This window comes from Eutrigla gurnardus, assembly GCF_963514095.1.
Source record: "Eutrigla gurnardus genome assembly, chromosome: 8".
Taxonomy (NCBI): Eukaryota; Metazoa; Chordata; class Actinopteri; order Perciformes; family Triglidae; genus Eutrigla; species Eutrigla gurnardus.
Window position 1 is genome coordinate 16989948 of NC_139922.1, and position 23276 is coordinate 17013223.

A 23276-nucleotide genomic window follows, 5' to 3' on the forward strand; every position below is an offset into this window, starting at 1 on the left:
GAGGGCATGACGATTACAACTTTCTGAACAGCTGTGTGTACAACCAGAAAACGATGAAGCGAGAGTAATAATAAATGCATCATATCTGTCCATGAAAGAAAGTTTCATTGAATAACATTGTTCGGCTGAGTTCAGAGAAAGCATACAACAGCATACAATTTAAACGGCTTTTCTCACCCTCATTAATTCATGTCCTAACCATCCAACCCTGTCACACAGGCATAACACATATCTGCAGGAGTGCACAGGGCAGCGGGAGCCAACGTACCAACTCAACATCCATGACACCAAACTGCTGTTCCTGCGCTTTGCCACTGAACAATCGTTCAGCGTGGACACAGGAGGAGGGGGTCGAGAGAGCAACATCCACCTCATTCCCTACATCATACACACTGTGCTCTACGTCCTCAACACGTATGTACCCTTTTGATGTAAAATGTATTAGTCATCACACATTCAGTCTGTGCTGATGCCCAGCTGCTAGATAACACACAAACTCTCCTGTTTCTATCCTCATCTCACTTTGCTTTGCAAACTCTGTGACTGCAGTACAAGGGCTACGTCCCGGGAGGAGAAGAACCTGCAGAGTTTCCAGGAGCAGCCGTGTGAGAAATGGGTGGAGAGTTCATACGAAGTTGAAGGGCCGCACTATTTCACCATCTTGGCCATGCACATCATGCCGCCTGAACGCTGGAGGAGTTCACGTTTATACTTCCTGCGAAGACTCCTGGTCAACGCACACGCCCGCAAGGTCTCGGCAGTCTGCGTCAACAAGTATGACAAGTATTACTTCTTTTTTTATTTTGAAGTTCTTATCTTGTGAGGTCCACAATCCATTCACAGCTTCCAAAATGTTTTTTTAACCTTTTTTTTTAAACCTAGGTCAGATCACGAGTAATCCTACAGATTAGCGCTGTAGACAAATATTTTAAATTCTAAAATATATTCCAGTCGTAAAAAAGCAACAAAATAAATCCATTCAAATTGAAAATTAATATTTTAATGTGACAGAAAAAAAGCAGCACTACTGCAGCTGTCTGGCTCCCAAGAACAGGGCATTTGACAAAAACACCTCAAAACAGTGCACCATGTTGCTCACGGACATAATTAGTTTGATTTGTTGGGGAAAAAAACACTCAAAATACCAATTTCACAGTGTTATTTTGCGTTCAATTTATGTTGGAAATGAATTGTTTCTTGTTCTCGTCACTGAGAAATACTAAAAAGTGTTTCTTTATGCAAGTTTAGCATGAATAAATGTTTCCTTTTGCCTGTGTGTTTACTTCAATCAGTGGAAATAAAGTTGACACGTCTCTTTTATTATCAGACTCACAGATAAAGCACCAAAGGAATATGCAGTCTATCGCTCGCCTCTTCTCTTCTGGGGCCTGGTGGATCTTGTCTACGACATGTTCAGGGTAAATGTGTTACACTTTCATAACTGTCCATGTTGATCCCACAAACACCATTCACATGATATTCTGCTACGTATACATTGCTTGCTTTGATCGATTTGACACTGATCACTAACCGCAAAAACAGAACTGAATGTTAACGCCAACAAAATCTCTACGTGTAGTCGAGTGAAGTTGAGAAACTTAAGTACATTGACTGACCTCCCTGCCCTTTTCTCCTCTCTGACCGTACAGAAAGTACCCACCAGCAACACGGAGGGGGGCTGGTCCTTCTCGTTGGCAGAATATGTCCGCCACAACGACATGCCCATCTACGAGGCCTCAGAGCGCGTGCTCAGGGCCTTCCAGGATGAACTCATGCCCGCTGAGTCCTTGTCAGAGTTCTGTGACGTTGTAGGTCAGTATACTGCCCAATTATTAACAGTTAAGCTTCAGGGATTATTCTTGTATCTGAATTAATTCGTGAAATCGGACTATTTCTGAAAGGAGCCAACTGGTTGAACTAGCATGGTCTCTGATGTAGCTTGACTCTCGACAATTAATTCTTGTCTGGTGTCATTTCTAAACTGCAATATGATGTGAATAGTAGTGAGAGATTTGACTTTGTGTTTCTGTTCCAGGTCTCCTCTCTGAAATCGCAGACCCAGACCTCTTCCTGCAGGATTTGTTGAACTCTTTGCCCTAATGACTAACCTCATCCCACTCCCCCTTCAACACACAACAACCCTGCAAATGAAGTTGGGACACCTGCCAACTGAAAAGAAGAAAAAGATTTTCTGTTTTTGCACACTGACACACAGAGTATACACCATGCCTCCTACTCACTCCCCCCCTCCATATGACATCTTCAAATTAACTTTAAGCAGAAAGTGTGTAGTCAAAAAAAAAAATCCGCCTTTGCCAACATCTCTGTAACATAAAAACACAATGTTGTTTGTGAAACTGCACTAAAACAGAATTTACGCTTTGCTCCTCGAGGGTTGATGACTGATCAATGACTCGCCAAGCGTGAGACCAGTTCATTAAACCAGAGTTTGTTTTCTGGTTCATGACTATTACCACCAACAAACCGAAAAGTTCAGTTATTCTGACTTTTAAGGGCATCGCAGATTGTCACGGAATGGCAGGAAAAAAAACAACAACAAATAAACATGTGGATTGATGGGAATAACAAGGGAATTCTGTTTTAGGGTGGACATTTTTCGGCTTTCAAACCCCTTCCCCTGTAATATTGGGCTGCAATGTTAAGGTAAAATGTTTTGGGATTTAACCCACCATGTGTTAAGAGTGGCATTTGATTTTATCTGGTTTTCCTTTTTGTTTTTTCCGATTTAAGTTTGGTTTTTAAATGGCAGAATGTTCCAGTGTCACATGGTTTCTAGCTAAGTTGTCCTTTTCTTCGGGGCTCTTGCTGTTTGGTCTTCATGTAGGTTCGAACTGGAATTTGAATGGACAGTTTTTTTGATTTTGTGTGTGAGTGTGTGTGTATTTGTAAGGTTTATTTCATCAACCTCAGAAGCAAAATGGGGAAAAGAATGATGAATAGGAGTTTGTTTTATTTTTTTTTCCATAAAGCTTTGCCTTTGTGACAAAGTGAATTTTCAACATGTGAAAGATTCCATCTGTTGCAATGAAATATCATACACCTAAATTAATAATAAAACAGACCTACATGATATCCTTAAACCCTTTTTTTCTTTTTCTTGTTTTGTCTTTCAGTTCGTTTTCTGTCCCGGCAGTTTCTTTATTTCTCAGGCAAACACCCACGTGTCAATCCCCCAGAACAGATTTCTAGAAAGCAAAGTGCCGCTGAGTTTTATCCTCGGCGACTGACTTTCAGCTCTCATTTGAAACAAGAGTGAATGCATGGTGTGGAGTTCATCCAGTGTATTGTTAAATCGCCTATTCCCGCTGCTACAATGTTCAACTGTTGCTGAATGTCTGCTTTTTGAATTTAGCCTATGATTAATAAAGCCGTAATAACTCCAAATCTGATCTGGGGTAACCTCTTCTGTTCCAGCTGCCTCCCACATGAGAAGGGGACATTTGATTTCAACTAGGCAGGCCGGAGTTTCAGCTCTAAGTTGTTGGTAAATTCCATTTCATTGCTTTAGTTTCATTGTGGTACCGTCCTCAACGGAGCTATTGTTAATGTTAGCTTTTCACTGGAACAGGTTTGACGGTGAAGCGGCGTCAAACTAGCCATTTTTTCGTTTTTTCCCAAACTAACTGGCAACCCCAAATACTCTTGACCCCTGACTACGCAGAGATACCACGTGATACCAAGGTCGTTATTCTATTGGCTCACTCCAGACGCCGCAGCCACACATCTACACAGAGGTAAACAAAACATTAATTTTGGACCCGCCATTTAAAAAAAAAAATTATTAATCAATTTTTTTCCACGAGAAATGATAATCTGATTCTGCACCGTTCTAAAATGTCTGTGGTATATATATTTTTTTATATAACATGTTATCAATATGACCTTGAACAATAACAGATTGGCCATCATAAAACGCTTACATACCAATGCACCCTTTTCAGTTTGAGATGCACTACAACATTGACTATAGCTTAATATTCACACAACATTCTACACTCAGGCTCTAAACAATCAGATCATGTTGATCCAAAAACTAAGTGTTTTTTCAACTCGGTGTTTTAACATCTTTCTCTGGTTCTGCTCTTGTTTTAATGACATTTGATCAAAACCTGCTGGACCTTTGGGTCAACTGTTAAAATAGAAACAAGCTGTGATGTTGTATAAAGGCCACTAGAGGGGGCTGCTTATTAAGACTGATAATGTGTAAACCCCTATGGCCTACTCGATGTTAACCGAACATTCCTATGTAAACAACCTAACTGTGTTTAAATTTTGACACTGACTCGTTGAAATAATCTATCGTCATTATTGTTAGGAAATGATTTTCAACTCAAAACTGCACATGTTAGAAAAACATCAACATCACTTTATTTTCAACTGGCACACAAAAGCACATATTTTGCACATATTGCACATATTTCAGTTATGGCAACTAAAAAACTACCATTCAACACAATGTAAAAACATTTACAAAAACAAAGTATGCATTGGCATACACATTTCCCCTTTATACAAAGGAATATGGCTTCAGTTTTATCAAACCTGGCAACGTGGTCTTTAGGTGACCAGTCCCAAGGAATACTAAGGTTTAAGGCATAAAATGCACAAGTTAAGGCACGTATGTGGACCAACAACATCACCGTATATACAGCACCTTCCCCACTTACTGGGGAGTGAAAACACCCAACAGAAAACCAGATTTAAAGTCTTTTTCCATCTGAAGAATGTTTTTCATTTGGATCTTCTCCTTGACAATGTTCAGTACTACGAAGCTTGTACACACACACACACACAGTCCCATCCCATCTCAGGTCGTCTTCATGTGTGTGTCCGTGTCTTACTGGCAGCACAGCGGTGCCACGTCCTCAGCAGGTGAGGGGAACAGCCGCATGGCCCCCCGGGAGGTTTTTGTGTAGCCGTTATGGAAAATCAAGGCCCTCTTCACTGTGAAGAAGGAGACCGTCTTGTCCCACACGTCGGAGCTGGACACCCCGGTGACGAGTTGGCTCTCCAGGGCTGAGCGGAGCCTCACGGCTCTGTCTGTGCACTTCCTCTCCAAAACACTCACCTGACACATGCTGAAGGGGGGAAAGGAGAAACATCAGACTAATATTTACAGAGACCCAAGAGCTAAGGGTTCATTCAGCTAATTTACAAAACAGAACGTTGTCTGCAGACAATTTTGTTTGTGTTCTGCGTTTGATATTTCTGCTGCCGTTGTAACACAAAGGAGTTCTGTGGAGGCTCCCAGCATTGGAAAATGACAAACAGCAATTATCTTCCCCAAATGAGTGTCCGTGTTACTCTGGATAGTCCACAGTCCTCTTTGTGAACACTTAGAATTGGAAGTTCTCTCCCAGAAAAACTGTTCTCAATCTCAAACACTGGCAAAATGAAACAAATCTACTAATGAGGTAATTTTGGTGAACTGACCCTTTAACAGATCCCTTTGTTCGTGAAAATCCTGTATCAAGAAGCCCTGATAACCTTAGAAAGCCAAACTTCTAAAACACCCCTATGACCCTAGACTGACTGACTTGAATGAGACAAAAGTTTAAGTAAAAGAGTCCAATTAAGTTCTGCGGATGAGTTTCCTCTGTTTGAGCTTACGTTGTGTGCTGATCCCTCATGGTGACTTGGCAGTGAGACGGCGTCCAGTCAGTCCAGGCCCGTGTCGGCTCCAAGAGGCGTTCGGAGTTATGATTTTACCCACCGCGACCTTCCTCCCTTTATATACTTATCCCAACTTTCCCATCGATTTAATGCGATGCTGGTTCTCACAGTGTTTTGGCCAATCACAAAGCAGTGTTATGACAATAGGATGTGAATGAATTAGTTGAATTCATGGCATACAATGGCCCCAATCCAAACAAACAGGTGGGAGGGGCCCCTTCACTGGCCCCTTGTTGCTCGGCTGATGTGCCACAACGAGGGAGACATCCTCGTTATTGTGTCGGCTGGGAGTGATATGTGGTGGGAACATGAAGGGGGAACGTCAGCCTGAGGACGGCCTACATTCAGGAGAAGTTTGTCCATTCAACAACATCATGGATATAGATGTGCAGTCTAAAGCCGAATGGCATGAGACCTATGCCTCCACTTTTTACATCGAAAAAAGTATATTTTTTAATCAGCAATATGTCAAATCATCACAAACTTAATCACAACTGACATAGAATAGTTTGTCAGGTTGTCATTATTTTTTCTATTTAATACATGCTTTTTCCCATGCATCTTATCTCAAAACTGTGTCTATCCACAAGGTACACACACACACACACACACACACACACACACACACACACACACACACACACACCTCTATTCTTATTTAACTTTCTGTCTCTATTTCAACCTCTCCAATTCTCACGGTGAGCATCTCCCATGCTTGATTGGCTGACAATAGCGTACGATCCGTCCAGATGGTGTGCCTGGAAGCCCTGTTGACAGCACTGTGTTCCTGGGTGTGTGTGTGTGTGTGTGTGTGTCTTTTGGGAGGAGGGGGGGGTTTGGTCACTCAATCTTTGTTCGATGGGGCACACTTCCTTTGTGCAGCCGGCCTCAGTGTCATTAACACTGAAGTGTGGGAAGCCTGGGACCACAGCGGCTCCCACGTTCCACACAGGCAGGAAGGGAGCGTGTGACTGAGACGTGGCCAGCGGCAGGCAGGTCAGCCAGCTGTGTGTGAGAGTGTGTGAGAGTGTGTGTGTGTGTGTGTGTGTGTGTGGGAGAGGGAAAGTGAATGAGAGTGTGGCTGTCTGTATGAGTATGTGGGGGTTTGCCTGATGTGTGAACATGTGCTGGAAGTGTGGAGACTGTTTACAGTTGAATGTAAACAGCTGAAGCAACTTTCTTCTGCAGCAGTTCAGATCTTGAGCAGACAGACTGAACTTCAAAAGCAAAGACCACTGAGTCCTTTAGACAGCAACATATCAAGTGTCGGTATTGATTTTTCCATGACATTTATTTGGAGTGAGAGCAACTACAATGTCAGTAATAATGTCTTTTTGCACAGGGAAACGGTACAATGGGTGAAAAATGAACCAGGAAGTTGTTTCCGGGTGACATTTTGACTAATTATGATCTCTAAAATTCACCTGACGCCTCCAAACCAGTGAGAAGAGAACAGACAAAACAAAAATTCAACCATTTTGTCCTATTAAAACTGAGTGGACCAAAATCACCCCGACAGATTCACACATTTTTAGGGGAAGCTCCGTTTCCATCCTCCTCTGAGACATCTCAACTGTTGCACGGCTCCACGAGAGAAAGTCTGCCGTGTCAAACTGGTGGAATTGGCTGCATGTTGGCCTTTTCTAATGGCTGGCCCTATGTAACACCCACGTGTGCCTGGTGGCCGAGGCACTTTGTGCTCAATTACGTGGCGGTTGAGATGACATGAGACAGCAGCGTGCTTCCCTCTGGGGTCACTACTTTCCCATATCAACACAAGCACTGGGTCAGTCTCCCAGCTACACCCCCCCTCCTCCTCCTCCCTCCCCCCCCCCCCCCCCCCCCACACACACAACCCCACTCTTTCTCTCGCAGTCTATTCCTCCACCTGCTCCCCGGAGACACACTCATTGTCCCCACGGCTATAAACACTTCATTGAGCATGTGGCAGCCCTGCGTTCCTCAAAGCCCTTCCCAGCGCTCCCATTGGCCGGGGGGACTGTGAGAAACTCCAACAAGCCCAAGACCCACACATTCATATGGAGATTTGAGCGTATAAATACAGGGCAGAGGCAGAGGAGAAGGCAGCTCAGATCCAAGCAGCCCTTCACACCGAGCAGGAACGCTCTGACTCCACAGCTATGGCGCCCACTGTTTTTGGACAAGCAAGCTACCCTAAGGAACACCTGACTCCTGCTCATAAGGTACATTTCATTGCTATAAAGTCCATTAACTCCCTCGTTTAATGCTTCTCATCTCATTTGGAAAAAGTTTGATCTTATATTCTAAATTCTTTTTATTCTTCTTTCCTTCAGCTGAGAAAGCCTATGGTGGAGAAACTGCGTCGCGACCGCATCAACACCAGCATCGAGCAGCTGAAATCCCTGCTGGGTCCCGAGTTCCTCAGGCAGCAGCCCGACTCCAAGCAAGAGAAAGCGGACATCTTGGAGATGGCCGTGTCCTACCTGAGAGTCTGGCAGCAGCAGAAGGCCGGCGTGACCTCTGGCCCCACGACGGGCAGGGACGGCTACTCCCGCTGCGTGCAGGAGGCCGTCAGCTTCCTGTCCCACTGCGACGTTCAGACTCAGGCCCACCGACGGCTGCTCAGCCACTTCCAGGGCCTGCAGGCGTCCAGCCCCGGGCCGTGCACCCTCTCCCCTCCCGGCTCTCCGCTCCGACAGGTCAGCTCCAGCAAAGGTGTGAGCCAGGCCAGCAGTGCTCTGTGGAGGCCCTGGTAGGACGGAGGCAGCATCGCCTCCACGCCGACAGAAAGAAACCCACGTCTGTGAACGTCATGGACAGAAAGTTGAAGACTTACTGAAGTCTGTTTACTTTTGCTTTGGCAGGAGATTGAATATTGTTAAGAGTTTTACTCGTGTGGCCGAATGGGCACAGCATGCCAGTATTCCTTTGGAAGGACTGAAATGATTCAGGTTTCACTGAATGACTACACCATGTGTATACACGTTATACCCTTTAGAATTTAAAGTTCTTAATCTTGATCCCTGTGGGGGAAACTACGTTTGTTTGTTTTGTTTTGCAAACGTCACTGAATTACCTTGTTGTAACGCCCACATTGGGTTGACGATTTAAGTGTCTGAGACACAGTTTGATTTGTGTGTTTAAAGTCTTATCTCTGATACCGGGTATCACTGACTGATAGATTTCATCAGCTTGTTTTTGATGAAGCAATAACATCCCTTTAATGGATCCCATGGATTCACTTTTTACTGTAAATCTCTTTATGATTACACTCAATTATGACTGTTTGTAACCACTATTTGGCTGAAGTGTGAAGGAGTGTTGTAATGTTCATTATGGATGTTTTTTCATCTTCAAGAATACCTTTTATAAAGGCATTTTATGTTGACATCGATCTTTACTAAAAAGAATCTGTTGAATTGCTTCCTTGAGAAGTTTGCCTTCGAACTTGAAAAAATAAATGGGAAACTTCACATGAAGTTTTGCAAACATAACAACGTGTGTGTCTTTACTTTTCTCGGAAAACTGCAATGCTGAGTGTCAGAAGGCAATGCACATTACAGTCATACATACAAACTATACTGTGTAAGTGCAGAAACTGTTGACAAGTGTTGAATGATTGAATGAATAATGAATGAAATGAAAGGGACAGCAGGAGGAGTTTGTATTCGGTGTTTGGAAATAGCTTCATTACACACTTCTATTCAACCAGAGTGTTTACCAGCAGCAGCTCCAGTGTTAGACCGCAGACATCAAGGTTTCATTCCTGTAGCAGTCTACTTGGATAATGCAAAAATAAAAACATTTCAGGTAATCATAACATTCTCACATATTTGTTTGGTGCCATTTTGGCTCCATATGTCAATTGCACACAATTTGCATAACGTGTTTTCAAAAATCATTACAAGAATTGGATAAAGCCCAAATTCTTCAGTGCACAAACAAAAAAGGCAACATAATAATATCTCCATGTAGACGGGTTCTTTATGAGGGACTCCACATTAAAACAGCATTTCAGATTATAATCTTACTAAATTATGGATGTAAATGTGTGTTTTGATGTACAGAAATGTGTTTGTCGTGCAGATTATTGCAATATAGCCTAACGACCTAATTTCACTTCAAATTAGTTTTAAATACCTGCATGTTATAAAATATAATAAGCTATTCTGGGATTTTACATTTATTTGACTTTTATTTCACTCTTTCCCGCAGTATTTCCCAAAGGGGTCGTTCAAATTTAATCTTATCTGTCCTCAATGGTGCACAGGTGTTTTATAAACGGAGGGAAACTGGGATGACACCCCGCACACATGTCCCACTTGTGTTGTGGTGGTCGCCGCACGCTGTCTAATGCTTGAATTATGTCTCAAGTGCCACAAAAGTCTTTCACGACTATTCGTGTGTGCAGAAGTTGTGGAGAATGTGGCATGCCTGGGACTTTCTCAGGGTCTAGTTGGCCAGGCCAGATGGTCTGGCTGAAGCCGCCTCCCCTCCCCCTTCAACAGGAGATCAAACACCGTAGCTAATGTGATGTGTAACAAGACACACTTCTATTGTTCCTGTCTTGGGCCCAGTGAATAGGCGCAGAGTGTGGGAAACGGGAGATATCACACTCACAGAGAGATGGCTGACGGGAAGCCGCTCTGCGCCGCCGCGGGTCTGAGCGATGGCCGAGACTTTATGGCAGGAATTCAGAGCCTCTCGGGCTGCTGGTGGGAGGGGAACTCGTCTTCACACACACTTGTAGACAAAGACCCCCAGCAGCCGTGCAGTGCACACCAACTTTGGGAGGAGGCACAAATTCACACAAACATGTGTACAATGAAATCAATGGAGAGGACGAATAAGCCAAACACGGACGTGACTTGACAGATTGGAAGTTTTGGTGCTTTCAAATGCTGCGATGGTGACAAGAGAGTCACAGACACGAATTAAAAGAGGAATGTGAGATCAGAAATATCAACAGGTCACAGACATGCCCTCTCATCTTAATCTAAACCACTACAGCACTTTGAAATAACTGTTATTTGGCTGCAGCATCTCTGTTGTGGCATTTCTACTTTATGAAAAGTGTGAGTACTTCTTTAGACGGACGTCTGAAAAACCTAAATTAAAAGAGTCAACACAGACTAAAGGCAGACAGGCTGCTCCGTGCCAGGCAGTGAAACCAGTTGACTTGATTTTTCCCAGATGGACCGAGACACAGAGTTTCTGTTTGTCCTGCAACAAAAGATCAATTAACATTCCCAGTGGAGCATTGAAGAGCGGCATGGCTTTTGTAGCTCATTTACCCTGATGTGGAGGACTGGTGGGAAACTGGGGAGACGGGACTACTCACACTGCACCCACAAGGCCGGCTTCACATCTGGGGCCAGCCAGTGATGGGGACCCTCAGAGGCACACTGCCAGCCCGCTCATAATGCCATTAACTTGACACTGATTTGACACAGTTCATTTACAAGGGGGGCCTGCAGACCCTCAGGGGACGGTAGACAAGAGCTTATGACGAAAGGTTGCGCTCAGTTTTTCAGCAGAACTCAGTGACGAGTCATTAATATGTGACTAAAAACAACAAATGTGATTTGTTTCATCACACATAATTGGACATTCGGTGCCTGGAAAAAAAAGGAAATTAAATAGATTGGATATTCATAACTTGAAGCGACAGTGTGCCTACTTTTAGAGAATTATTGATAATCAAATATCAAAATAATTTAAAATAATTGCAACATGAAGGATGCACTTTTAATGTTTCATGTGTTGTAATACCTGTTCCACTTCATGAAGGGCTGCAAGCATTAGAAGTTAAATCTTTCTTTCTCTCTGTGTGGTGGATCTGTTATGGGAAAAAATAAATTGCGCCCTGTCCTTGTTTGCCTTTAATGAGGGCTAAATTAAAAAAAGGTCATGTTGTGCACATGACATCACTTGACGCCTCTGACCAGCACGCGGTGTTCGACGCGCGCCGCCGGGAACGTGCGCCACTCGCCGGCTTTCACACCTCCGAAGCGAGCCAGCAGCGGCAGCCTTTCATAAACGTGTCTCACTGGATTATTGCAGTCTTTCTTCACACATTGCTCCCGTGGGAAACAGTGTAACATTCAGCAGCGCGTATGGGTGGAAAACGAAAGCCAGTGACGTCACTCTTTGACGTTGATTTACCTGCTCCCGTCTCTCTCTCTCTTTCTTTCAGTTCTTCTTTCTAAACATTATTTAGTCTAAATGTGGTTAAAGCAACATTTTAATTTTCCAGATGCTCCTGTCTGCCACCAAGACGCGTTTTGTAGGAAGGGAAGCTTTTCTTTGAAGATACAATGAAAGCCTTCCCCTTATATTGTTTTATTGCAGTGAAGCGTTTGGTCCTTAATTGCAGTTTCCCCCCTTTTGAAGATACACACTTTTGTGCGCATCTCCTTCCCTTATTTTACATCTAATAATGAATGTTGACCATCAGTCCGTTATTAATTGTCAGATGAGTGTTCGATAACATGTTAATTACCTGTTGCTTATCTTGGGAAACATGCCTCGCACATGATACAAGCTCCCTGAGTTATTGACATGTCTCCCATTGTTGTCCTGGGAGTCCCACTGGTCAGAGTGTGGGAACTGCAGCCCTGCCTGAGCCACATGGCTTTGTTATGCTAATCTCCCAGTATAAAAAGAGGAGCAGCCCCTCCAGGGGCATCAGAGCGAACACTGCAGTCCATAAGAAGCTGCTAACTTCACCTGCACAGACATGGCTCCCTGCTCCACCAACTACTCCTCTATCCACCACATCAGGATGTCCGAGAGAGACAACATCAAAGTGAGTACCGCAGGGGATTTCAAGGCTTTTGCCTCAGCTGGTGTATAATCTCTGAGAGTCGATTGCTGTATGAATCATCAACTTACCTGCCTGTCATCTTTTTTTTTCCACAGTTGAGAAAACCTATCGTGGAGAAAATGCGCAGAGATCGCATCAACAGCTGCATCGAGCAACTCAAGACCATTCTGGAGAAGGAGTTCCACAATCAGGAGCCCAACTCCAAGCTGGAGAAAGCCGACATCCTGGAGATGACCGTCAGCTTCCTGAGGCAGCAGCTGCAGCAGCCGGGCCTCAGTCAGAGCGACTTCATCCAGGGCTACTCTCACTGCTGGAGGGACTCTGTACACTTCCTGTCTGCTGGATCCAGCACAGAGGCCTCTGTCACTCCTCTGCAGGGCCTCCAGCAGCAGCAGCAGCAGCTCCGTCGGGTCCAGAGAGCCGGCAGCTCCTCACCAGTCTGCTCCACCCTCAGACCCAGCATGCCGACGGACAGCAGCAGCAGCAGCAGCAGCAGCAGCAGCAGGCTCCCCGTGTGGAGGCCCTGGTAGAGACTCTGACACACAGACACTCTGAGACCTGAGGGGACTCTCCCTCACTACGTAGGAAATATATTTCCAGCCTGTTCATTGATGATGGGTTTCCTTATTGTCTCATCACATTGATGGACAAGTTGTAAAAGCAAAGGCTCTCACTTTCACATTTGAAGGTTGTCCTGCTCTGACTTTGATTCACATTTTCAGTTTGCTTTTCCTTTATGTTCAAAGTTGGAGGTTGATTTTGAGTGATGATGGTTTTGTCAAATCTTGTAAAATGACTGTTTACTCCAGTGGAGTTTATCATTGGACTGCTTGATGTAAGAGTATCCACCATACTGTGTTATACTGACAGCTGCTGTTGAGAATATTTCTCCTCTGTTTTGAATGATCTATGCCAAATTGTGTGTGTGTGTGATGATGGTGTGTGTGTGTGTGTGTGTGTGTGTGTGTGTGTGTGTGTGTGTGTGTGTGTTTGTTGATATTAATGTTTTGCTATTACATTTAGGCTCTTAAAATGCATTTCGGACATTTGTATGACAATTAACAATAAAAAAGATGCAATCATTAAAAAAATGCTGATTCCAGATTTTATTTTACATATTAAATATTCAAGTCATTTGAGCATTAAATTAAAGTCTCTTTCTGATGAATCTACTTTTTTAATTAAAGGAAACGTTCATACCATTTTAGCAAAAATATATATACTTTTTTTTTTTACCATGAAACTCTTTTTATATATATTCTAATGCCTAAAAACTAAACCAGCCACCATGTCATAAGAAAGCAATCATATTACACACACCTAAAATAAGTCATTCAAATCCATATTTAAAGGTGTGGTGGGTGATGTATCTTAGAATTTATTTTGTTATATTTGTTGAAATTCTCTTTACATCCTCACATCAATACATCAAATGCTGTGACAGTAAAAGGGAGACATATCCGGTATCCGTGGCTGCTCCAGGTAATAAGCCCGTCTAATTATTACCTGCCTGTCAGCCGGCCTGCACTCTGCCATAAGCTCTTTGCCAACTGGAGTCTTCCACAAGTTGCTAGTTTGACACCTGTGAGTGCTAACAATGACCATGTTCGTTGTTTAAGTTATGTGCTGTCATTGTTGCCGACTTGGCAACTTTCTCACTAGATTTGACTTAAGGACTTTTTAGTCTGAATACTTTGAAAGTGTGTTTACTCTTGCTGGTTTCTCCAGTGTTACAGTCGAGCTTTGAGTCCTGGTTTAACATTTCTAGCTTTTGTTTCACGATCAAATCTAAATTCACTTACAACGATATGCCTTGCAAAATAATACCCATCACACACACAGATATTAACATGAAATACAGTTATTTCTTCCTTTATTAAAGGCAAATAATTCAGAAACAGGCGTTCAGTCTGACAATGTGACATACATTAAAAACTTAAGTTTAACTTCATACAATGAATATATTTCCAGTGACATAAAGGAACACTGATAATAACCCCACTGTGAGGTGTGATGATACTGGGATATCATTTCACTGATAGAAGCAGTGTTGCACATGTGATCAATGATCTTGTGTGACTTTAGGATTAAGAGGATAGAATCCCTTTTACGCATTTTCTCATCAATATGATGAAACATTAACGAAGGCTGGAAATATATTTCCTACGTAGTGAGGGAGAGTCCCCTCAGGTCTCAGAGTGTCTGTGTGTCAGAGTCTCTACCAGGGCCTCCACACGGGGAGCCTGCTGCTGCTGCTGCTGCTGTCCGTCGGCATGCTGGGTCTGAGGGTGGAGCAGACTGGTGAGGAGCTGCCGGCTCTCTGGACCCGACGGAGCTGCTGCTGCTGCTGCTGGAGGCCCTGCAGAGGAGTGACAGAGGCCTCTGTGCTGGATCCAGCAGACAGGAAGTGTACAGAGTCCCTCCAGCAGTGAGAGTAGCCCTGGATGAAGTCGCTCTGACTGAGGCCCGGCTGCTGCAGCTGCTGCCTCAGGATGCTGACGGTCATCTCCAGGATGTCGGCTTTCTCCAGCTTGGAGTTGGGCTCCTGATTGTGGAACTCCTTCTCCAGAATGGTCTTGAGTTGCTCGATGCAGCTGTTGATGCGATCTCTGCGCATTTTCTCCACAATAGGTTTTCTCAACTGTGGAAAAGATGACAGGCAGGTAAGTTGATGATTCATACAGCAATCGACTCTCAGAGATCATATACCAGCTGAGGCAAAAGCCTTGATATCCGCTGCGGTACTCACTTTGATGTTGTCTCTCTCAGACATCCTGATGTGGTGAATAGAGGAGGTGGTGGTGGAGCAGGGAGCCATGTCCGTGCAGGATGACACCGTCAGCTCTGAGCTCTCTGGAGGAGCCGCTCTTCATTTTATAGTGAGCTATTAGCATAACAAAGCCACGTAGGGCTGGGGTTGGGAACAATGGGACACACATCAATAACTCGGAGGTGAAGCAATCTCAGGCTGACCAGTAGAGATAAAACCGTTCCCAAGATGTATATCAGACTGAGAATGATGTGCTGTCACTTTCTGATCAGGGGCTGCTGCTTATCTCCCCCTCCAGTTACACAGGGGAACACGGGCCCTATCTGCTGATGTGCCCCCGGGGAATAATTCAACAGGATTCAATGCATTTGGGGGCATCTAGGGAAAAGGTATTGGAAGTAAGCATTCTTTTTATTGATTTTATTGCTACTGTGGGCGTTTCTTCAACTTGTACATTAGCCACATGACACCCATCACAGTTTTACATAAGCTAATAAAGATGCAAGGACGTCAATGGCACATAGACATTTGTTCTTCACAGTATTTGTTTGTATCATGAGGCGTCTTGAGCGTCCCGTTGTCGTCTTTAGCAGAATGGTCGGACCACCGTCCTCTATTCTGTCAGAAGAACTGACCAAAAGTCTGAAAGATTGTTCAGGGATTTGATCTCCAGATGGAACACATGTTTTAAATACTGTGTGATGAATATTAATTTTCCAAAGTGCAGTGGATCAACGGATCAAAAAGCTTGTCAAATAAATCTCCCGAGATCATCCCCACAGCACATCACAATAAAACTCCTGCTTGTTCACCCATGGCACACTTCTATTGTTGACCCAGGGTATTAAGCTTTGAGTGGACAGAGAGACTGTGGGAAAACCAAGCTCAGATTCTACTCACACTACTGGTCAATAGCACTGACCTCCCAGCCACAAAAGGCCTTTTCAGCTCTGCTCTCAAACAACAGCCAACAGCAGCACTGAGTGTGTGTGCGTGTGTGTGTGTGTGTGTGTGTGTGTGTGTGTGTGTGTGTGTGTGTGTGTGTGTGGCTGCACATACACACAGATACAAAACAGGCCAATTGTGCATTTATTTGATATGCAATGAGCTGTTAAGTTATGCTGCAATAGTGAAACTTTTCTTTCTGTGACCAGCTGCCACCGTCCCTGGAAACATGATCATATCACTTGTTCTGTCGACGTTTATTAGAATCTCAAAAAACAATACATACACTTGTTGATCAAGATTTAAGTTTATACATAGAGATTTTTGGCCAATTATTTTCAATTTCAAATATTTGAAACTTTGTCAGAAACAAGAAGTGACGCTCACACTAGTCTTTTGTTTTTATTCTTAGAAAAAAACATAAGTCTACCATGAGTGTTGTGACACTAATAGGCCTAATATTAGTGCAGCCTAGTCTTTATCAAATTTGAATGCCAGCGTTATGAATGAAGCTTCAAACTACCGTCGTAGGACTGAAAACCCAGAGTTAAACCTAAAGTTCTACAGGGTTTCTTTTCTTAAAACGTAATTTTCAAATGTATACGACACAAAATAAAGGTTTAGTTATTTTCCTTTCTCCTACTGAGACCAATCTAATATTTGCACAAAAACAATATTCTAAACTCAATTCTTAAATTCATTTAAAAGTGACACTCAACCTGTGTAGTTCCAATTATTTCACCCGGTATTTCTGCATCATACAATTCAACAATTTTTCATCGACTGAAATAATCCCAAAGTTCATTATTTGCTCATGGTATACATTTGAATACAGTTCTGGAAATGGGCAGAAGTGTTCATTTGTGGCCTCATGACAATAATATAGATTTTGGGCAGGAAGTAGCCTCCGAGGAAGGCCAGGACACTAAAGAGTATGGCGAACACGTGCGCGGCAATGGTGAATGGGCCTCTGCTTATGAGGTAGACGGTGAAGAAGCTCATCCAGGAGATCATGTACACCATGAGGCTAAAGGTCACACACTTGGCCTCGTTGTAGTTGGCTGGCAGGTCTTTGCCCATGTAGCTGAAAGAGAAGCAGAGGACGCTGAGCAGTGATACGTAACCAAGCTCAAGGCCTGCGCCAGGTGAGAGGGTGTTACTGCACTCCAACACAATACTGTCCTCGTAAAAGTCAAGGTCCTGGGACGGCTGGGGAGTGTTGACGGCCACGCGGATCACAGAAATGAGCACGATGGTGATGGACACCAGGAAGATGGTGAACTCTGGTCCGTGTTTTTTGGCCCACTTGTCGTAGGCTGGCGGCAGCTTGGACGCAAACTTAAAAATGCAGACGACCTGGAGGGAGCGCACAGTGATGCAGGCCAAGCACACAGTGAAGCTAAACATGAATAGAGGCTGCTTGACGATGCAGGCCAGACGAGACGGCCGGCCAAAGTGGCACAAAGAGCTCATGGCAGCGGCAGTCAGGGCTGCCAGCATCAGGAGGCAGGTGCGGCCTCCGGCGGACTTGGCCACGGGCGTGTTCAGGTTGAGCAGGAGGATCATGGCAGCGCTGGAGGTCATGAGAAGACAGGTGGCCAGAAAGAAGAGGAGGGCGATGGAGAGGGGGTCGTCCCAGGCGAGCAGCAGGACTGTCCTGCTCAGACACTGGTCGCTGCTCGGGGGAGCCCACTCCTCCGGCAGACACGGCTGGCATGTAATGGGTTCTGAGGAAGAGAGACAGCGGCAAAAGCTACAGGCTTTTTTTTTCTGTCCAATGTGACAACATTCAGATTGAACATTTGTAAGTCATCAAGAGAAAATGTGATTGTCTAGAGGAGAATTTTTAAATTGTATTTGTTAGACGTTAAGCACAGTGACACTGTTCAAAAGAGGGGGTTTACATCTCTTTAGTGGCTGCATCAGGACATATTATGAGTAGTCAGCACCACCTGCTGGTCAACCTCACCTCACACACAACTGGTGAAACATGCTGCTGTGTTGGAGTTATCAAGATCAAGAGAGAAATCCTAAATAAGAATATTGATACTTGTCTCTGTGGAGTGGGACATCTGTCTGCTCTCTGTCTTGCATGTAGCATTTTGGTTTTGGATATCTTCCTATTTTATTTATTTGCTTTTACACTTTGGAACAACCTCCATTACATGCTTCACACATTCACTCCACTGATGATGATTAATTGGGTTATATGATTAATTGTTAAATTCCACATGGCTCTCTAAGGAGATAGTTATATTCTTTGTAAAAATTTACTTTGCTATCTAGTCCTAAATGAGCAACATAATTGATCAAAGAAACATCTTTCCATCAGTCCCTGTTTTCTTCTTTGTCTGAGTATTTTCTAGTGCTTTGACTTTTTTCTTACCACTTATATTGAGAAATGTAGCAGAGGGGCAGGCCTGGCAGTCGAAGCAGCATGTGTGTTGCCCTGTCAGCAGCTTCTTGTGGCCTATCGGGCAAGGTGGAGAGCAGATGGACAGCGGCACCTAGACAGAGCCAACAGGAATCGACAATAAAATATAACTTTGATAGAATCAACATTTTCACTTCCAATATCTGATTATATTGTTGGATCATTTTCCTTTCAAATAAGGAGGCAGCTGACAAACACTTTATTCCATTTGGGGGAAATGTGTTTCATAAACTTGCACTGATTTATATAAGAAACTGACGTGTTTTTAAGCTTTACACACAAACACTTGACTCAAAGATACTTCAATAGGTCCTACTTGTGTTGAGTCTCCTGTGTCATTCCACTCAATCTGATCAGCGTCGACTGTGAGCGTAACGGGATCTGGGCTGAAGGAGCCCACAATTCTGAGTGACCTGTCGGTGTCCCGCCAAACCCAGGAAATGATGTCATATCCTGTGGGCGGGTCGCCGTTTGAGTCGAAGTACACGGACGTGTTCCCCAGAGAGAATCGCACCTCCTTGAGCCACAAGAGCAGCTGACATGGAGAGGAAGAAGCAAACATCAGTGCCAAACAAACACGGTGACTTAGAGAGATTGTCTTCTTTGCAAAAACACACACGCTCACCTCCCATGGATACAGCTTCTTCCTTTGGCACTCTCCAGAGTCGCAATCAAGTGCTCGGTGCAAGGCATGAGCCACTGCGTACACTGCCTTATACACATTGAAGGAGGAGGTGATGTCATATTTCTCCAGAGAGAACTTCTTCCTGGCGAGGCTGTACAGGTCTACGCTCTGTAGACAGACGTTACCTCGGCTCATGGTAACTTCAGAGTCTTCCTGGGCGTCACTGTATTGCAGCGAAGCCTCCACCACCTTTGTCTCGAACTCCTCAAAGCCAGCTATGGCTTGATATTTGATGGAAACGCCCAGCACAGTACCAATGGTGTGGATCCCGGGTATGTCTGAAATCAAACTAGATGATGACCAGTCCTCTGTACCAATCCACACCTTACCTGTCACCTGCCGCTCTACGACAAACGGGAAGAAGCCCTTGAGCTTTGTCTTGCTGGAGAAGACCACCACGGTTTTGACCTTGGTCCTCAGGAGGCTGTCCACCATGTTCCTCATGGTCTGGATCGTGTCCTCTCTGTAGGAGGGGATGACGCCTTGGTAGGCGATGCAGATGCCGTGGTCAGCTGCTTGCTGGGACAGCCTTTGCATGCCCACCAGGCCATAGGCATTATCACTGCCTAAGAGAGCGATCCAGGTCCAGTTGAAACGGATCAGAAGCTGGATCATAGCCGCCACCTGGTTCTTATCACTTGGAATCGTCCGGAGAAATGCCGGATAGAGGAACTTGTTGCTCAGCATTTCATTTGATGCTTCATAAGAGATCTAAAATGCAGAGGGATGCAAGGAATTACTTTGCATTGTATGGATGTGTTTCATGTCATGTGGAATATGTAATAATTCAAGGGTCGAGATTAAAACGTCAAGGTTATAACTTACTTGCGGTACAAGATAGGCCCCCAGTAAAGCAGCGGGGGTGAAAGTTTTGCTGCTGCTGTCTGGCCCAATCACAGCCACCGCATTTTGACTGTTGTTGTAGTTTGTCTCAGATGTAGAGGGGCTCTGATACTGCTGGTCCAACAGGTCCAGTGTGGCCAGGATACCGGCCGGTACCGAGCAGGTGTCGTACATCTGGTAGCCCAGCTTCACCCCCGGTAAAAGAGGCTGCAGTCCGGTGCTGTTGTTGATTTCTTCCACAGCAAATCTCATGGCTTGCATTAGGTGAAATCCATGCTTGTTGGGTGTACCTCTAGAAAGGGTAACATGTTGACTGAGTCAAGTATGCAAGTCCTTTTTTTAATTGAATAGCTAGGTAGTGCTGTACAGTAAAACTCACTCATTGCACGGATCCAAAGTGACCAAACCAGTACTTGATCCTGCGTCGTGGAGAGGGAAGAGTCCAGCCATGGTGTAGTCGCCTTGCAGCTGCATCCCCTGTCCCTGAGAGTAGTCCAGTTCCCCATCAGAGAACTGCAGCATCAGCCAGCCTAAGGAAAGAAACATAGCACCAGACAGATCCATCCTCACCCCTACCTCACACACTGGCACTGTGGAAAAAAAACAACAACCCGGATCTGGGCCTGTTTTTAAAAGTGTGGACAGAGAGAGGCAGGGATGATCACGTTTGCATCTTTCCGGAGAGTGTTGGTTGACTGATCAGTATTTGCATGTCAGATTTGTTTGTGTGACTGTAGAGTTTCCCTCCCATTAAAATGAATTGCATAAATGTAATAAGCCATGAAAAGGACGACCGGTGTTTTTCCATTAATCTTTGCCAAGTGACATACAACTGTAAACCAGAGCAAACACAGACTGTTTGTGGCTCAGTGTCAATCTGTTCATCATAAAGCTACTTCCCTTGTACATGGGTGGCTAAGACATTGAAATTTTTCCCTCACAAGAGCAACCTCTGAAGAAAAAAATCATCAAGAAATAAGTGTAACACTGTGTAAATCAACCTGTTAAAACAAGTATTTAATTGAATCAAGTGGTTTCGCTTGAAATTAAAATGACCCTAAAGTGTTATTAGATAAATAAAGATCAAAATTTGAAGTGAAAGAACATGGATCAGCACACCAAATCATATTTTTTTTATTAATTAATAAATAGGATAAAAACATGAACATTATTCATAACATAAGATGGGTATTTTTTGCAGTGTGCCACAGCTCATTTTCCTTTATGATAGTTCAGAGGAACTGTTAATGAATTGAGTGTTGGTAATGGTGTGGTCAAATCCTGATTTACTAAACTAGCTTTTCATCCTGAGTTACCAGCTATTTGGAAATGTTCACACATCACTTTGTCTCCACTCCATAAGGAGGAGACATCCTTGATCCTAAAAAGCTATTTCAATGATTTGTTTATAACCAACTCACTTTATGTCAGGACCAATCATATTCTATCACCATTTTAATAACCATTTCTATTTGAAAAAAAATCTGGTGCATGTGATGGCTCACTGGCAAGGCTAAAACGAGCCTTCAATAATTAACGTTAGGAGTTAAACCTGTGTTTTTGATGTTTTGTACAAATGAGGAGAAAGGTTTGTGCAGGTGTACATCAGTTTGCATTTTGGTTGACATTTGAGGCTCATTTTGTTAAACATGGCTGTTGTACTAACATACAATTTGCCTGATCCCCACCTGTGTGCAGGACCCAAACCCATTGTTTTGACGGGAATACTGTGCATTTTTTCAGCCACAGCATTATGGAGGCAAATGGACATGTAAATGTCTATGTTTGCACAAACAAAAAGTTTTGAGGGAAAGTATTTGCATCGTGTAAGCTTTCCTGTTTTCAACAGAAAAGTATTTCGTCACAGCTTTAATGAGCTTTTATAATTTATTTTCAAACATGCAAGTTGGGCAGCTGATTATTTTCAGAAAGTTTTCACAAAACAATGATGTCAGATTAACTACCGTAAACTTCTTACTAATGAGAACCAGAGAAAGAGCTGAAACAATAAAAACCAGTAACATGTAACAGCGATTGGTTTGATAAAAAAATTAAAGCAAATCTAATTATAGTTTGCACAATTAAACTCTACATAGAAATAAAACAAAATAATAGCTTCAGATTGGTTTGTTTTCCCTCAGTGTTTAGTTAATAGATTTTATGATTTCTGTCAGATAATTTTGATTCTATTCATGGCCAAACAATGTATTTGTTTTTTTAACACCAAAAAATCACAAAGAACTTTTTTTCACAGAAGACATTTTTCATAGCAGGAAAGGCATGTTTTACATGAATCATTAATTATGGCTCCTCTCCTTTGAATTGTTGTCCAGTCAGTCATGCCAGTGAGCCAGCATGCAGTCCCATGACCATCCAAGTGGAACCACTTTATATTACAGATATGTTTGTCCATTTGGAAGGTTAATCTTAAAAACCTTTGTATCAATTAAATTATTTAGCGATTTATATTGAGGGAGTTATACTACTATTATAACCATCATTTGCTGGGTGTGAGTCACATTTCCCCAGGGTATACCCTGCCTTTGCCCAATGACATGGATGATGGATGGATGGGTGTGACATTTCCCCATTAAGAATATGAAACACAAGGAATCTGTTCCATTCAAATTTGTTTAAAGGTGCACTGAACATTATTCAGAGCATTAATAGCTTGAGCAAACAAATAAGCTAAGATACAGTGGACTAATGTTTCCCGGAGTGGAGAATGTATTTTTTGTTACCTAAGCTTCCCTTTGCTTTGTTGACGTAGCCAGGCCAGCCACATGCACCTTTTTAGTGCAGTGCACATGAGCATCGCCCACTGGCTAGCTCACACCGTTCTGATCATGTCATCATTTTTAGTGACTCAACAGAGGTTTTATTATAGTAGCATATGAAGATAGGTGGGTCTACATAAAGTTTGCCTTAGGCCATGAATACAAAATGTGCTTAAAATTAGCAAAACACTGACCATTAGATCCAATTTTCATATTGTAATAATGTGTTAGTAATAAGACACAAAAATACTAATAAGACTTCTGCCTTTATCCACCTTCAAAAAGGTCATTTTTTAACATGCTTTACATTGGATGAGATA

At 43.4% G+C, this 23276-nt stretch overlaps 5 protein-coding genes and 1 long non-coding RNA gene across 21 annotated transcripts in view; 3 read left to right on the forward strand and 3 right to left on the reverse strand.

Annotated features, from left to right (window-relative positions):
- The window catches only part of ubr4 (ubiquitin protein ligase E3 component n-recognin 4), a 48223-nt gene extending 45122 nt beyond the window's left edge, over nucleotides 1–3101 (forward strand). For all 16 annotated transcript variants that reach the window (XM_084016426.1, XM_084016436.1, XM_084016434.1 and 13 more), the window contains 5 exons: nucleotides 220–414; nucleotides 550–774; nucleotides 1328–1418; nucleotides 1650–1812; nucleotides 2036–3101. In XM_084016426.1, coding sequence (XP_083872552.1) covers nucleotides 220–414; nucleotides 550–774; nucleotides 1328–1418; nucleotides 1650–1812; nucleotides 2036–2100 — 739 coding nt within the window. In that variant the 3' untranslated portion in view covers nucleotides 2101–3101. The remainder of the gene's footprint in view (nucleotides 1–219; nucleotides 415–549; nucleotides 775–1327; nucleotides 1419–1649; nucleotides 1813–2035) is intronic.
- Nucleotides 3102–4784: 1683 nt separating this feature from the next.
- Nucleotides 4785–5687, reverse strand: LOC311016894. Its single transcript, XR_014597549.1, has 2 exons — nucleotides 5632–5687; nucleotides 4785–5099 (listed from the first exon to the last, which is right to left on the reverse strand). It is a non-coding gene; the product is annotated as an uncharacterized lncRNA (long non-coding RNA).
- A 1949-nt stretch (nucleotides 5688–7636) lies between these two features.
- LOC311016881 (transcription factor HES-5-like) lies at nucleotides 7637–9111 on the forward strand (the record flags this gene model as incomplete). Its single annotated transcript, XM_084014881.1, is given in 4 exon segments — nucleotides 7637–7687; nucleotides 7689–7742; nucleotides 7746–7898; nucleotides 8010–9111. Coding segments are annotated over 4 exon segments (681 nt in total). The 3' UTR covers nucleotides 8433–9111.
- Nucleotides 9112–12235: 3124 nt separating this feature from the next.
- Nucleotides 12236–13428, forward strand: LOC311017078 (transcription factor HES-5-like). Its single transcript, XM_084015216.1, has 2 exons — nucleotides 12236–12484; nucleotides 12598–13428. The coding sequence occupies exons 1-2, from the start codon at nucleotides 12416–12418 to the stop codon at nucleotides 13030–13032; spliced, it is 504 nt and encodes a 167-aa protein (XP_083871342.1). The 5' UTR covers nucleotides 12236–12415; the 3' UTR covers nucleotides 13033–13428.
- Nucleotides 13429–14666: 1238 nt separating this feature from the next.
- On the reverse strand, nucleotides 14667–15325 carry LOC311017907 (transcription factor HES-5-like). The gene is made up of 2 exons (XM_084016557.1): nucleotides 15252–15325; nucleotides 14667–15143 (listed from the first exon to the last, which is right to left on the reverse strand). The coding sequence occupies exons 1-2, from the start codon at nucleotides 15318–15320 to the stop codon at nucleotides 14721–14723; spliced, it is 492 nt and encodes a 163-aa protein (XP_083872683.1). The 5' UTR covers nucleotides 15321–15325; the 3' UTR covers nucleotides 14667–14720.
- A 1696-nt stretch (nucleotides 15326–17021) lies between these two features.
- tas1r1 (taste receptor, type 1, member 1) lies at nucleotides 17022–20743 on the reverse strand (the record flags this gene model as incomplete). Its single annotated transcript, XM_084016351.1, has 6 exons — nucleotides 17022–17944; nucleotides 18604–18724; nucleotides 18968–19186; nucleotides 19277–20047; nucleotides 20162–20471; nucleotides 20559–20743. The coding sequence occupies 6 exons, from the start codon at nucleotides 20741–20743 to the stop codon at nucleotides 17022–17024; spliced, it is 2529 nt and encodes an 842-aa protein (XP_083872477.1).
- Between the last annotated feature and the right edge of the window lie 2533 nt (nucleotides 20744–23276).

Coding starts and splice junctions, on each gene's coding strand:
- LOC311017078 (XM_084015216.1), top strand. CDS start 12,416: ATGGCTCCCTGCTCCACCAACTACTCCTCTATCCACCACATCAGGATG. Junction 12,485..12,597: donor CCGAGAGAGACAACATCAAA/GTGAGTACCGCA, acceptor TTTTTTCCACAG/TTGAGAAAACCTATCGTGGA.
- LOC311017907 (XM_084016557.1), bottom strand. CDS start 15,320: ATGGCTCCCTGCTCCACCACCACCTCCTCTATTCACCACATCAGGATG. Junction 15,144..15,251: donor CTGAGAGAGACAACATCAAA/GTGAGTACCGCA, acceptor TCTTTTCCACAG/TTGAGAAAACCTATTGTGGA.